Below are 16,191 nucleotides of genomic sequence, written 5' to 3'. Positions count from 1 at the left end.
TTACCTATTTTCCCATACTCATCAATACTGTTAATCACCCATTCTGGTTTTCAACAATCTGATATTGTTTACTTGATATGTGTTGTTTTCATGTATTCTTTATGGATGAAACTGAACGTTTTATCTACTGACTGTACATAAGCTACCTGATAAAATCCTTTGCCCATTTTGCTATTGATTGGACATTTTTTCTTCTTGATCTGTAAGTGCTTTCTGTCTATGCAAGAGATTTGATTACTGTGTCTTATATGTTGCATGCTATTTTTCTCAGTTTTTCATTTGCCTTTTGTCTTTGTCATGCATAAATTTGTAATTTTTATGTAATTACTTTGTCTATCATTTTTAAATGATTTCTGGGGTTTTGAAATTTTCACATGTCTTTCTTAGTAGTGTCCAAGTGTATTTTTTGTGATTAAATTTTTGATCCATCAGGAATCCATTTTGATATAAGAAGTAAACTTCCAATCCAGTCCTATTATTAAATGCCTGCTGAGTTGTTCCAACAAAATTTATTAAATGAATTATTTTTTTCTACCCACTTAAAATGCCACATTTATGATATACTAAACTCTTAGGTCCAATTTTGAATTCTGTTCCATTAATCTGTCTTTTGATATGCCAGCATGAAACTCTATTACTATAGCTTTTAAACTATAATTCTGTTATGTGGTAAACTTAGTTCCTTACTGTTTTACTTTGTTCAAGATTTTTCTGGCTACTTTTGCCTTATTATGTCTCTATATGGAATCTAAAATAAGCTTTCCTAGTTGTCCTAAAATAAATAAACTGGTAACTTTATTGTGATCACATTAAATTTATACATTAACTTAAGGAAGAGTAACATACTTTTAAAATTGCACCTTCCTGTCCAATAGTAAGATTTGTCTCACCATTTATCCTAGTTTTCCTTGATCTCCCTTATTATAGTTTTAATTTTTTTCTGCACCGTTTCTAAGTTTATTGTTAGGTATTTTATTTTGTTGCTAAAACTAAATATTTTTGTTGTGAGAATAGCAATTTCAAATAGAATATTTATTATATTTTCTAACTTGTTTACATACAGGAAAGCTATTTTTGTGTGTATTAATTTTGAAAATTTCCATACTTTGTTTCTAATATTTAAATTACTATATATGTTCCAATTATAAAGTTATATTATCCTGTATTAATGTAATTATATCTACTAATTTGCAGTTTTTATACCTTATATTTCTTTTTTGTACTAAATGCATTTACTGGTACTGTCAAAAAATATTTAATAATGTTGCCTTTGTCTTATTCTTCATTTTAATGGGACTAGTTTTACTGTTTTCTCATTAAGCAAATTATTGGCTTCTGTTAAACTAAAATAAATTTTTTTATTCTGCTAAGGAGTTACCAATTTATTCTTATATTATTAAGAAAACTTTACCAGAAATTATTACTAAACTTTATTAAATGCCTTTTTAACATCTATGGGGTAGAGGGATTATGATATTCTTCTCGTTTGACCTATTATTTTGGTGAGTGATATTAGTTTCTTTAATATTGAACAGTTGTATAGTATTTAAATAAAGTGCAGTTGGTCATTGTGAATAATTTTTAGTGGGTTGCTGAATCCTGTTTTCTCATTTTATGCAGAATTTTTGCTTTAATATTCAGAAATAAGATAGATCTTTAAAAATTTTCTAGCTTATGTGCATTTTTCAGGTTTTGGTATAAACGTTATTTAGAATTCTTTGCTTTAGAACAGTTTCAATAATGTTTTAATTAATGTTCTTTTTAATTTTGAGAGAAGTCTTCTAAAACTGTGCATATTTTGTTACTGTTTTAGAGAGACAGAGTATATTGTTACCATAAAACTTCTCAGTTTCTTCTTTGTTAGGTCTGTAAGTTTCCTACATATTCCAGGGACAGTTATGGTTATTTATTTTCCTAGAAAAATGCTTTTCATGCAGGATTTTAAAATTCATTTCTAAATTTAAGCAAAGTATTCTCCTATAATTGCTATAATTTCCTTTAAAGATAGGAGATTTTTTTCCCTTTGTCCTAATATTTTACATTGTGTTTTTGCATTCTTATTTTTCTCCCCTGAGTATGTTGGTAGGCTTTATCTTGTTAATTTTTTCAAAGAATCAGTGCTTGAATTTATTTCTTAGTTCTAGTTTTGTGCTGTATTCTAATAATTTATTAGTTAATGATTTTTTGTAAATCTGATTTATTTAGATTTATTTTGTCCTTTATTTAACCTCTTGCTCTGTATTAACTTCTTACTTCCCAGTATTTTATTAAGAATGTTTTCAAATATGCAGAGAAGTTGAAAGGATTATACAGGAACCTATATGGCCATCAACTAGATTCTTACAATCAATAATTTACTATATTGCTTATCACATATGTAGCCATCTATCCATCCCTCTCTTTATCCATCAAGTCCTTTTAATTTTTTTATTCATTTAAAAGTAAGTTGTAGATATTCTTACATTTCACCTCCAAATACTTTAGCATGTATATTGTTACCTGGAATTCCTTTTTAGTTTTGAGGTACATTTTACAAAAGACAAAATTCATGAATCTAATTGTATCAATGAATTTTAACAAATTTAACAAATGCATACATTTGTGTAATCTAAACCCATACCACAGTATAGAACATTACTGTTATAATTACTTTTTAAAAAATTAGGTGTAAATCTAACAAAACATGTACAAGACTTGCATTCTTAAAACTATGCGATGTTGATGAAATAAATAAAAGAAGATCTAAATAAATCAAGAAATATACCATGTTCATGATTAGGACTAAGCTCAATGTAGTAAAGATGTCAGCTCTCCCCAGTTGACATACAGGTTTCAAGAAATTCCTATCAGGATTTCTTTTTGTAGATGTAGACAAAATTATTCTAAAATTTATATGGAAAGGCTAAAGAACTAAAATAACTTTTTTAAAAAAGCAATTTTGAAAATGAAGCATAAAATGGGATAAAGTAGCCTCTTACCTCAAACTTTTATATAGCTACAGTAGTCAAAGCTCTGTGGTATTAGATCAGTAGAAGAGAATAGAGAACTCAAGTAGAACCACACAAATATTCCCAAGTGGTTTTTGACCAAAGTGAAAAAGCAATTTAATGGAGGAAAGTTTGCATTTTCAACAAATATTGCTGGAGAAATTGGATATCCATAGGAAGAAAAGAAAGAGACAAGGGAAAACTTCAACCTAAGTCTAACACCTTATACAAAATGCATTCAAAATGAATCATAGATTTAAATGTAAAACATACAATTATAAATCTTTTTTAAAATAAAAGAAAATCTTTATGATCTAGAGCTAGGCAAAGAGTTCTTAGAATTGACACCAAAAACATGATTAATAAAAAAATTGATAAATTGGACTTCAGAATTAAAAGCTCTTGTTTTGCAAAAGACCCTGTTAAGCAGATGAAAATACAGTGAAGAGGAGGAAAAACAAAGAGCAACATGCTTATGCCAGTTGATTCTATTTCTTTTTATTTTAATTTTTTTTTAAAAAAAGCTTTCCCAGAAATTCTATCAGAAGTCATCTTTTTACCCCTCATTGACTAGAATTATATTGCGTCGCTACTCCTGGCCATAGGCAAGCCTGAAAACTTAAGGTTATTTAATGGAGGTACATTGCTGCCCTGATAAATTCAGGTTTTGGTAAGTCAGGAAGATTTGGTAAGTCAGGAAGAAAGTTAGAATGAAAATTTGGAGGACAACTAGCAATGTGTAAAAAAACTAGCAGTGGAAATTTGGAGGACAACTAGCTGAGTGCAGGGCCTTATACTGCTAAATATTCTTTTGTTCATATAACAGTGGACCAACTTGAACAACTACTTGAATCTGCATATGGAAATGGCTTATCCTGGCAATTACTTAACAAAGTCACCTATTCTGCCTTATGGAAAATAGTCATCTTATATATCTGCCACATAAGACAAAATAAAGTGGCTCCTCAGCACAACTTTGGAAATGCTGTGAAATCTTTTGGAGGAATACTTAGATTTGGATACCCTTGAAAAGAAGAAGTTATGTGAAATTTTGTGGCATGTGATTTAAATGCAGAACTAACTGTCTGCTGTAGTTGCAAACACTTGTAAAGGCTTGAATATTATCAACTTGTGATGATGTATGTCCTGAGAATCCTGTGCTAGAAAACTAAGAGGATGTAATTATCAAATTAGATGAGAACCAGATACAGACTAAAAAGGAATTAAATAACTAAGATGAAATGGACACATGACTGGCAAGGCACGAAGTACTGAAACTGACTCAAGGAAATAGAACATCTAAATAGACATATAACAAGTAAAGGGATTTAATTAATAATAGAAAAACTACTACAGAGAGTAGCTTAAATCCAAATAGCTTCATTGCTGAATTCTACCAAACATTTAATGTTTAGAACATTGTACCAAACAATTCCTAATACTTCAAAAGCTCTTCCAATAATAGAAGAGGAAGAAATGCTTCCCCATCCATCCCTATGAGGCCAGTATTACTCTGATAATAAAACCACACAAAGACATCACAAGAAAACTACAAACTAATATATATTATGCATATAGACATAAAATTCATCAGCAAAATACTAGCAAACTAAATCCAGCAACAAATAAAAAGAATATATATCATGAACAAGTGGAATCTATCCAGATACGTTGTTTGTTCCCTATACCCAAAAATCAATTAATGTGATAGAGAATATCAGTAGAATTAAAAAGAAACACAAGATTATTTCAATAAACATAGAAAAGGCATTTTTTTAAAAATCCTGCACCCTTTCATGACAAAAACACTCACCAAATTAGGACGAGAAAGGGATGTCCTCAATAAAAGACATCTATGGAAATCCTACAGCTAATATCTACTTAATGGTGAACAGACTAGATGCTTTCCCCGTAAGGTCAAGAACAAGACAAAGATATCCACTTTTCTACTTCTATATGACATTGTAATGGAGGTTCTAGCCAGGGTAATTAGACAAGAAAAAGAAGTTTAAAAAATCTACATTGGAAAGAAGGAAGTAAAACTATATTTGCCAATAAAATAATTTTGTACATAGAAAATCCTAAGCAATCCACTGAAAAAAACTTTTAGAACTAATATGTGAGTTCAGCAATGTTGCAGAATATAAGATTAATATATAAAAATCAATTGTATTTCTATGCACTTATAATAAACAACCCTAAAATGAACTTACGAAAACTATTCAATTTGCAAAAGAATAAAATATGAATACATTTAGGTAAAGAGTACAAGGCATACTCTGACAACTACAAAACATTACTGAAAGAAAATAAAGATCTAAGTAAATAGACATCCCATGTTTATGGATCAAAAGACTTACTATTATTATGATGACAGTCCTCCCCAAATGAATCTACAGATTCAATGCAGTTTTCATTAGAATACCAGTGGGTTGCTTTGTAGAAATTGACAGGCTGATACTAAAATTTATATAGAAACTCAGGGAACCCAGAATGGCCAAAAAAAGAAAAAAAAAAACTTAAGAACAAATTTGAGAGCTCACACTTTCTTATTTCAAAACTTAACTACAAACAGTAATTTAGTGTGGTACTGTCATGAGGATAGATATATAGACCAGTGAATACCAGCGAATAAAATTGGAAGTCCAGAAATAAGCCCATGTGTCTGTGGTGAACTGATTTTTGACAAGGATGGCAAGACTATTCAATAGGAAGAGCATTGTCTTTTCAACAAATGGCCCCAAGACAACTGGATAGATAACCACATGCAAAATAAAGAAGTTTGTCCCTTACCTCACACCATATACAAAAATTGATTCAAAATGGATCAACATCTAACTAACAGCCCAAACTATAAAACCCTTACAAGGAAACATAGAGGCAAATCTTCATGACTTTGGATTTGGCAATGGATTATTAAGTATAATGCCAGAAGCACAAGCAACAACTGGAAAAAAAATAGATGAATTGAACTTTATCAAAATTGAAAGTTCTGTGTTTCAACAGAAACTGTCAAGAAAATGAGAATTAAACCCATAGAACAAGATAAAATATTTGAAAATTATTTATCTGACAAAGGACTTCTATCTAAACTATATAAAGAACTCTTACAACACAATAATAAAAAGACAACTAAATTTTAAAGTGTACAAAGGATCTAAATAAACATTTCTCCAAAGTAAATGAACAAATGGCCAGTAAACACATGAAAATATGTTCAACAGCTTTAGTGATAGGGAAATGCAAATTAATTCCACAATAAGATACCTCTTTACACCCACTAGGATGACTTGAATCAAAAAGTCAGATAAGTACTGACAAGCATGTGGAGAGACTGGAACCCTTATACACTGCTGTTGGGAATGTAAAATTGTGCAGCTACTTTGGAAGCAGTTTGGTGTTTTCTTCAGAAAGTTAAACATTGAGTTACTATTTGGCCCAGCAGTTCCATTTGTAGATATGTACCCAAGAGAAATGAAAACATATATCCAAACAAAACTTAAATACAAACGTTAATGGCAGCATTATTCTTAGTAGCCACATGGTGGAAACAAGCCAAGTGTCCATCAATGGATGAATGGAAAAACGAAATATGGTATTTCCACACAATATAATATTAATTGGCCATAAAAAGGAATGAGGTACTAATACATGCTACAACATGGATGAACTTTGAAACCATTATACTGAGTGATAAAAGCCAGACACAGAAGAACAAATAATGTGATTCCAATTATGTGAAATGTCCAGAACAGGCAACTATATAGACAGAAAATAGCACATATGCCTATATCTCACTCAAGGTTAGTGTGGTAGTGTTGGGGATTTTTGTATTGTTTTTTCTGTTCCCTTTCCCCAGATGCAATGGTTTTCTACTAATGTCTTATTATAGATTAAGTATTTTATTCCATAAAGGGACATGCATAGATGGGTCTGGGTGGAGTTTGGCAGAGGCTGCTGTTCCCCTCCCCAATGCAGCACCACAAGAATAACTTTCGCAGGATTCTCTTTTTCCTTGTGAGCACCTGGTGGGATTCCCAGAGGAAAAGTCTGAAAGTGGGTGCTAACCCACTACATCTTATATCTACAGCCCCAAGGGACTTCACACTCACATTTGGCTTTTTAAAATTTATTTTAAAAGCTTTAGCTGTGCCTTCTTACCAGATTATATGAAGTTCAGCAGCATCTGCCTTCAGTGGGCAACTACTGAGGTCCAGTTTCACCTTGCAAATTTCTGTCTTTTTGCAGACTTTGGAGCATTTGGTTGCCCTGCAACCTCTTCTATGGTGGGTTGGCAAAAAGTCATTATTTGCAATTTGTCTAGTATATTTTTTGTTGTAAGGGTAGGGATGATTTTTTTTTTTTTTTAAGATGGAGTCTCACGCTGTCACCAGGCTGGAGTGCAGTGGTGCAATCTCGGCTCACTGCAACCTCCACCTTCCAGATTCAAGCCATTCTCCTGCTTCAGCCTCCTGAGTAGCTGGGACTACAGGCGCACGCCACCACACCCAGCTAATTTTTGTATTTTTAGTAGAGACGGGGTTTCACTAGTGTTGGTCAGGATGGTCTCCATCTCTTGACCTCATGATCCGCCTGCCTCAGCTTCCCAAAGTGCTGTTTTTTGTTTTGTTTTGTTTTGTTTTGTTTTAACATTATGTGTCTCTTAGCTGACATTGGAAATCTGACCTGTAATTTTCAAAAGTGTCAAAGTCATGACATATAAGGAAAGACTGAAAAGCTGTTCTATATCGAAGAAAACTAAAATATACATTAAAGTTAAATGCAATGTGTGATTCTAAAGTGGATACTTTTGCTATAGAGGACATTATACAACTGTCAAAACTTTAAGGATTAAATATTAGAAGTAAATCAGTATTAATGTCCTGATCTTGATGGTTGTATTATGGTTATTTATATAGGAGGATTTCCTTCATTGGAGGAAATATGTTTGGAGAGGATGGGGTATTATGTTGGCAAGTACTTCAGGGAGAAAAAGGTTTTTTTTCCTGTTATTGCAACTTTATGTGTGCAACTGTTTCAAATAAAAAGTTTAAAAATCACATGCCTAGGAATAAATCTGATAGACAAGATTTCTATGAAGAAGCAATAAAGCATTATTGAGAGAGATTTTAAAAGCCCTAAATAAGTAGAAGGATATAGAATGTTCATAGATTGGGAGACTCATTATTCTAAAGATGTCAGTTATCTCCAAACTGATCTACATATTCCATGCAATACCAATCAAAATCCCAATTGTGATTTTTTTATAGAAATTGACAAGATACTTTAAAAATTCATATGGAAATGCCAATGACCTCTTAAAAGACAAAAATTGTAAGGTTTACTTTACTAGCTCATAAACCTTAATAAAGTTATAGTAATGTATGGCATTGCTGAAAGGAAACAGGAATGGATTAGAATAGAGAGCTTAGAAACAGACCCGTGTATATATGGTCATTATGACAAAGATGGAACTGCAAGAGAAAGTTAAAGATGGTCTTTTCAGTAAATAATACTGGAATAATTGGATTTCCATATGGAAAAAGTGAAATCTCACCCCAACCTTATACACAAAAGTCCATTTCAAATGGGTTATGGATATAAAAATGAAAGGTAAAACAGTAAGATTTCTAGAAAATAATACAAGAAAATATCTTCACAATGTTAAAATCTGGAAAGACTTAAATAGAACATAAAATACCCTAACCAGGGGGCTGGGCGCGGTGGCTCACGCCTGTAATCCCAGCACTTGGGAGGCTGAGGGGGGCGGATCACGAGGTCAGGAGATGGAGACCGTCCTGGCTAACATGGTGAAACCCCGTCTCTACTAAAAATACAAAAAAAATTAGTTGGGCGCGGTGGCGAGCACCTGTAGTCCCAGCTACTCAGGAGGCTGAGGCAGGAGAACGGCGTGAACCCGGGAGGCGGAGCTTGCAGTGAGCCGAGATGGCGCCACTGCACTCCAGCCTGGGCAACAGAGCAAGACTCCATCTCCAAAAAAAAAAAAAAAAAAATCCCTAACCATAAAGAAAAGATGGATAAATTTGACTACAGTAAAATTAAAAACTACAGTGCATCAAAAAATAAACCAAAGTAAACAATAGATTAGGAGAATATGTTAATATTTGCAATACATAACTGACAAATAGATCATTTCTGGAATATACAAAGCATTTCTGAAAGTAATAAGAAAAGACAAACAACCCAGTAGGAAACTGGGCAGGAGACTTCAACGGGCACTTTATAAAAAATGATATTCACATGGCCAATAAACATATGAGATAATATTAACCTTATCATGAAGTCTTATCTTATTGTGATTTTAATTTGCAATTCTCTGATTGTTAATGAGGCTGAGTACTGTTTCACAGACACCTTGCAAGGTTAAATTTAACTTATACTAAGCAATGGTGAGCATATGGAGCAAATGGAACCTTCGTGACCTGCTGGTGGGTGTGTAAATTAGTATAATCATTTTGGATGATAGTGTGGCATTATTTACTGAAATTGATACATGCCCTGCAACCTAGAATTTTTACTCCTAAAAGTGATGTGAGCACAGATGCTCTAAGCAATATGTACAAAGTTGTTCATAGCACCATTGTTCTTAATAGCCCCAAACTGAAACAGCCCAAATGTCCATTATAAATAGAAATGGATAAATTGTAACATTTTAAAAAATATTATATATCAATGAAATAAGCAAATTACAGCAATATGCCACCACGTGGATTGATTTCACAATATACATGAAAAACAGCACAGAAGAATACCACATACTATGTGATTTTAATTTATATAAAGTTCAAATATAGGCAAAGCAAAGCAATGGTTTTATTTACACTTCTCTAGATAAAAACTATATTATACACATGCACATATATATGAATGCTTAGGTGGTAAATTTATAAAGGAGAGTAAAGAAACAATTGCATTATATTAAGGCTAATGGCTCCTTTTCAAAGGGAGGGAGAGGCTGGTGATGGGAAAGGGGCATGAGTGGAGTATGTAAGGTGCTTGCAATGTAATATTTCGTGGCTTATGTGGTATTTGCTTTGTGATAAATCAGTAAGCTGTAGTTCTTTGTTTTTGCACTTTTCATAAGCATAATACCTAATAAACATTTAAACATTTGCTTTGTTTCTGGCCATGTGAAATATGGATAGAAGTTTGTTTTGGTAGTTTTTTTTAGTGGGCACAAACAATTGACAAAAAGATGAACACATCAGTGGAACAGAGTAAAAACGTCCAGAAATAGACCAACATGTTTATGACCAAATGACTTTTGACAAAGGCACTAAAGAAACTCAATGAGGGTAAGGAAAGTCTTTTCAATAATTGGTGTTGTAATAACTTAGTATACATGTAGAAAAAAAAAATCCTTGACTTCTACCTCACTAGTACACAAAAATTAATTCAAGACAGATCATAGATCTAAACATATAAAGCTATATATAACCTAACATTATAAAGCTCCTATAAGAAAACATAGAACAATATCTTTGTATTTATAGATAAGGCACCAATTCCTTAGGAGATAGAAAGAAAAAAGAAACAATGAAAAATTAATAAAGTTGACATCATCAAAATTTAAAATTTCTCATTAACAGACAGTTAAAAATGAAAAGGCAAGCCACAGTCTATAAAAATAAATATTCCCAACACATATATGACAAAAGACTTGTATGCAGAATATATGAAGAATTCCTACAAACCAACAATGAAAACCTAATTTTAAAATGGACAAAAGATTTGAACAGACATTTCTCATAATAATCAATAAACATATGAAAAAAATTTTTCCACATGGGAAATGAAAATTTGAACCACAATGAGATACTACTTTACATCTACCAGGATGGCAAAAAATTTAAAAGACTGACAACCAAATATTAGAATGTAGAGCAACTGGAACTCTAATACATTGTTGGTGGGAATGTAAAATTGTATAATCACTTTGTAAAAAGATTTGACAGTTTTGTTTCTTAATAAAGGAAAATATACATGTATTCCCTGACCAGCAGTTTATCTCTTAGGTAAATAAAGATGTAACTGTTATGTCCACTAATGGTCAAATTGTGGCAATCCATATTAGAGAACACTATACAGATGTTAAAAAATGATAAAGATCTATGTCTATTAAACATCTCTAAGATGTTTAGTGAAGTGGGGTGGGAAAAACAAATTGGTGATCAGTATATATAAATGATGCCATATACATGAAGAAGACATTGTGGTTAACTAATTGTGGTTGATTCCGTCGCAGTTGATTAAGTCAGTTAGTACAAGACACTCTTCCACTGACAGCCATGTTGTTTTACATTTTACAATCATACGCCTTAGGATGAGGATGACAAAGTGGAGAGACATAAAGACACTGAGCTCTGGATGACCACCAGTCACTGATTATACCATCCCTTGAGTCCCCTCTACTTCTGGGTTTCTAAATATGTGAAATAATATTTTTTCTTAGCATATGCCAAAAGCATCTGAACTGGATGGTTGAAAGCGAGAAAGCCTAAAAAGATAAAAACCAAAATGTTGGCCAGGTGCGGTGGCTCACGTCTGTAATCCTAGCACTTTGGGAGGCGGAGGCGGGCAGATTGCCTGAGCTCAGGAGTTTGAGACCAGCCTCGGCAACACAGTGAAACTCCATCTCTACTAAAATACAAAAAAATTAGCAGGGCGTGGTGGCGTGCACCTGTAGTCCCAGCTACTTAGGAGGCTGAGGCAGGAGAATTGCTTGAACCCAGGAAGTGGAGGTTGCAGTGAGCTGAGATCATGCCACTGCACTCCAGCCTGGGCAACAGAGCGAGACTCTGTCTCTTAAAAAAAAAAAAAGAAAAAAGAAAAAAAGTTGATGTTTATCTCTGCATAATGAGATTGTGGATTTTTTTCTTTTAACTTTTATACAATAAACAAGACTGATAAAAATAATTACTTATAAAAAGCATTCCAAATTAAACACCTTTAATTCAGAACCTCTATTATTTCTGGGATTTCCTATGACTCCTGGATATCCCTTTTATAAGATCATTTGCATATACCATATCTCAGTGATCAAAAAGTGGGATCAACCAAAGATAAATCTGAGAACAGATTACAAGAAGTCTCACAGTAGCCAAGTGAAAAAAGAGATATACAAAATGGAATATCCTTACCACCTACTTAGGCTTTTAAATCTGCTGTACTGGTGGTTAGGACCTGAAGGAGTCTTCTTTTGCATACAAGTTTATTTTTTTTCTTTTTCCTTGGAAGAAAATGAAGCGTATGGTGTAGGGCTGAAGGCATGGTGCTGTCTCAGCCAGTCCTAAGGCCTGTGGAGAAAGGAGCTGAAGGACAAAGCAGAAACCTTCACAAGGTGATCCATGAGACATAATGGCACAAACAGCACTGATTTAGTGCTCATATGACATGGTAACTGCTAAGTGCAGTCTCCATTCTTCTGGGAACATGACTTTGACTAAAGGAGGACTCAAAAGAATGCAGTGTTGTTTTCGCAGCTCAAGAGTCTGCAGCTTTGAGAGAACTGGGAAACACGTATTTGTTATGCACAGACATCTGAGTTCTCTTGGGACAGTGACAGCCACCACTTTCAAGTAGTTTTTTGAACAGCAGACATCAACAAGGATAGTAGGAGATTGTGATAACGGAAAGATGAATATATAATTTTCTAGTCTACTTGACAAAAAGATAGTTGCGAAATCTGTCACTGAATAACAAGTCAAGAAGAAGTGCCTATATCAGGAATCCATGTTGATGTTTAAGTCCATTACCAATGAAATTGCTTAGTATACTCAGAAAATCTTGAAATGCTTCATTTCAAGCAAAAATTTTCTACTTAAACAACCCTAGCTCTAGAGTAGCTTTTTTGCAATGACGATATTGCCAGACATAAAACATTTATGCAGTAGACGTATATCACATTATTTACATTTAAGGAATATGTGGATAAGAACTTTGCATTGTTCAACTATCCATTCATTCATCTCTCCATATGTCCATTGATCTCTGTCCATTTAATCTATAGACATTTAACTGAATGCTCACCCTGTTTCAAATACAATGTAAAGAACAATTTTAGTGGAACAGTGGATATGGGTATCAGAAGTGGGTTACATCTGATTCTCAAAACACAGCTCTCAGTAAGAATATTCTAATAAACTGCAAACTTGACCCTTATATACAAGTTCTTTCTCCAGTTATAATGATAGGGTTTCATGGTTCTCTACAATAAGGACTAGTTATTAATAAATAAAGAAGAGCGTAAGCAGAAATTAATAAAATCTCTGTTTTCTTAACTAAGAAGTCTGGATGTCTTGCAACTTTTGAAAATCAGCATACACAGGCCGGGTGTGGTGGCTCACGCCTGTAATCCCAGCACTTTGGGAGGCCGCGGCAGGCGGATCACGAGGTCAGGAGATCGAGACCATCCTGGCTAACCTGGTGAAACCTCGTCTCTACTAAAAATACAAAAAAAAAAAAAAAATTAGCCAGGTTTGGTGGCGGGCATCTGTAGTCCTAGCTACTGGAGAGGCTGAGGCAGGAGAATGGCGTGAACCTGGGGGGCGGAGCTTGCAGTGAGCCGAGATTCATGCTGCTGCACTCCAGCCTGGGTGACAGAGTGAGACTCCGTCTCAAAAAAAAAAAAGAAAATCAGCATACACAAAGGCAAATAGCTGAAATTCCTAATGTTTCAGAATGGGAGTTATTTTATTAGTTCATTAATTTTGACTTAAATTGGTTAAGGCTTTCAACTAATGAGAAGATTTTAAATAAAACATTTAAAATTTTAATCATAATTTGCTTATCTTTATTACCAATTTATTTGGTTGTGTGTGATTCATTTAACACTACAATACAGTGATACACATTTGCATCAGTATGGTAGACTGTGTTTCTTCTGTAGCTAGATTTGACCCCTATTGATTAGGTCAAATACACCTCTGTTGTTAAAGGAGATGTACACATAATCTCTAAAATATTTGTGCAGTAATACTTGTTTGTCACTAAATTCTTGGTCCATTAAAAAAAGACAAATAACTAGGGTAGTTAGGCTGTGAAGTCATTTTTCCCCCATCAAATAGGTCATGGTCAGAAAGACCTGAGTAGTGCAGATGACGTTTAAGAAATTCGATCCTAAAAAGAAGGAAAGCTGGTAGCTAAAAGAGAAGTGGCAGGGGTAGGGGGGGCGTCTAATATCTTTACTGGCCGGGTGCAGTGGCTCACACCTGTAATCCCAGCACTTTGGGAGGCCAAGGCGGGTGGATCACGAGGTCAGGATATCAAGACCATCCTGGCTAACATGGTGAAACTGCCTCTCTACTAAAAATACAAAAAAATTAAAAATTAGCCGGGCGTGGTGGCAGGCACCTGTAGTCCCAGCCACTCGAGGAGGCTGAGGCAGAATGGCCTGAACCCGGGAGGCCGAGCTTGCAGTGAGCCGAGATCAGGCCACTGCACTCCAACCTGGGCGACTGAAGAAGACTCCATCTCCAATAAATAAATAAAATAAAATAAAATAAAATCTTTGCTTTTGGAAGCTAAATCTTATAAACATGTTCAGGTTTATCTTGACAGCCATTATCAAGCAAAGAGGCTGAAGGGAAAAGAAGAATAAAAGGTAGAGTAAGATTCCCAGAGGTGGGATAGAATGGTATCAAGGGCTCAGGAGAAAGAGAACTGTGTTATAAAATAGGTATAAAATCAGTAATGAGCAAAAAGCAATCATGAAACTACTCAATATAATAATTCAGAAAAAGGTATGAATGAAATGTCATAAGTTGTATCACAGTGTGACAATGTTCATTATTACTTCCAATGAACCCTTAGTGAAATCTTACCCCACACAAAACACTACATTTTAGCCTATATCTATCAATGAATAATTTGAAAATATGCAATAAAATTTTCCTGTTTTATTTTGAAGTCATTTTCAAATAATGTTTCACTTTTTTTTCCAGATTGGACTCCTTCTTGTCCTGAGCCAGTGTATATCCCAACGGGCTTAGAAACGGAACCCCTTTATCCAGACTCCAAGGAAGATACTGTGGTTTATCTAGCTGAAGATGGTGAGCACATAATGACACATGTTGCTGTAAAATATAATTTGGTACTTAGGTTAATCTCTGAGTTATATTTGTTTTGCTGTTTGTAGTGGAAATTTCAGATGACCAGTCCCTAAACATAAAGATGTTTGTTTACATATTGATCCAAGTGTGGATTTAGTGCCAGTTATATCTTTGCAGGCGTATTGCAGTTTATGCAAAGTTACTTTAAAATTAAACATCATGTTTGCCATTAGAATGAAGTGTTATATTTAGAATGAATTTTGCTTCATATCAATTTTGAAAGATAAACGCAGTGAAGTGCTTTGCAACTATTATTCCCTCTAGTACAGCTCACATTCATGCATTCATTCAGATGTTTTTCTTTTAATTTCCTGACTCTGATGCATTTCTTGGCGTTATAATTTTTAAAAGTGAAACAATTATGCTACATTGCAAAAAAATATCTAAGATTGTATCTCAGGAAAGTGTTAACACTCAAGATCCATATTTGTACTTTGAAAACTCTATTAATGCAAAATATTTTGTTTGCTTTCATGATACAGTATGCTAATAATCAAACATAGAAGTCTCAGAGTATGTTCTCAACTATACTGCTCCTGAAGCACCACTGTAAGGAAGTATAGACTCCTCATAATTTCACCAACACAGTTTAATATCTTAGAGTATTTTCATATATTAAAGATAACTTCTAGGGAGCATATATATTGTATTTAAGGGGCTAGCAAGACAAAGAGAAATTCACTGAGACTATTTCCTGTACAGTAAGCAAATTCTAGAAATCATATACTCACAAACAACTCACAAAAATATACTCACAATATTTTTAAACAACTGAAGAGGAATACCTATGATTTTTCCAATTTGATTGTGAATATTTACATGGCAAACATGCCTCAGAACTGCCATACATAACTGAAATGAGATCTGATTTAAAAAACTAAAATAATTGAGATGAATCAGTCAGGGTCTTCTCAGGAATTAGATAGCATACTCAGAGTAATTTAAGAAAGTTTAATGAAATTTAACTTAATAATTTTTAAAAGGGTAGACAGAGTTAATGGAGATTAACAAGGGATGATGGGAAGCAACATAGGACTATCAACAGAGCAGAACCATGACTGCTAGGCCTGAAA

General features: G+C 33.6%; 1 protein-coding gene across 27 annotated transcripts in view; it reads left to right on the top strand.

The window, feature by feature from the left end:
* LOC105471336 (AGBL carboxypeptidase 3) overlaps positions 1–16,191 on the top strand; it is a 149,652-nt gene that overhangs the window by 16,117 nt on the left and 117,344 nt on the right. For 24 of the 27 annotated variants that reach the window (XR_011621943.1, XR_011621944.1, XM_071094450.1 and 21 more), the window contains one exon: positions 14,951–15,058. Coding sequence is in view for 21 of the 27 variants with exons in the window: in XM_071094450.1 (XP_070950551.1) it covers positions 14,951–15,058 (108 nt within the window). In the remaining 6 variants the exon portion in view is untranslated. Of the gene's footprint in view, positions 1–7,218; positions 7,274–7,358; positions 8,849–12,276; positions 12,349–14,950; positions 15,059–16,191 lie in introns of those variants that run through there. The other 3 variants (XM_071094467.1, XM_071094448.1, XM_071094465.1) reach the window with 3 other exon arrangements.

Source organism: Macaca nemestrina, chromosome 4 (genome assembly GCF_043159975.1).
Source record: "Macaca nemestrina isolate mMacNem1 chromosome 4, mMacNem.hap1, whole genome shotgun sequence".
In the NCBI taxonomy this organism is placed as follows: Eukaryota; Metazoa; Chordata; class Mammalia; order Primates; family Cercopithecidae; genus Macaca; species Macaca nemestrina.
This window is presented reverse-complemented; position numbering and strand designations above follow the sequence as displayed.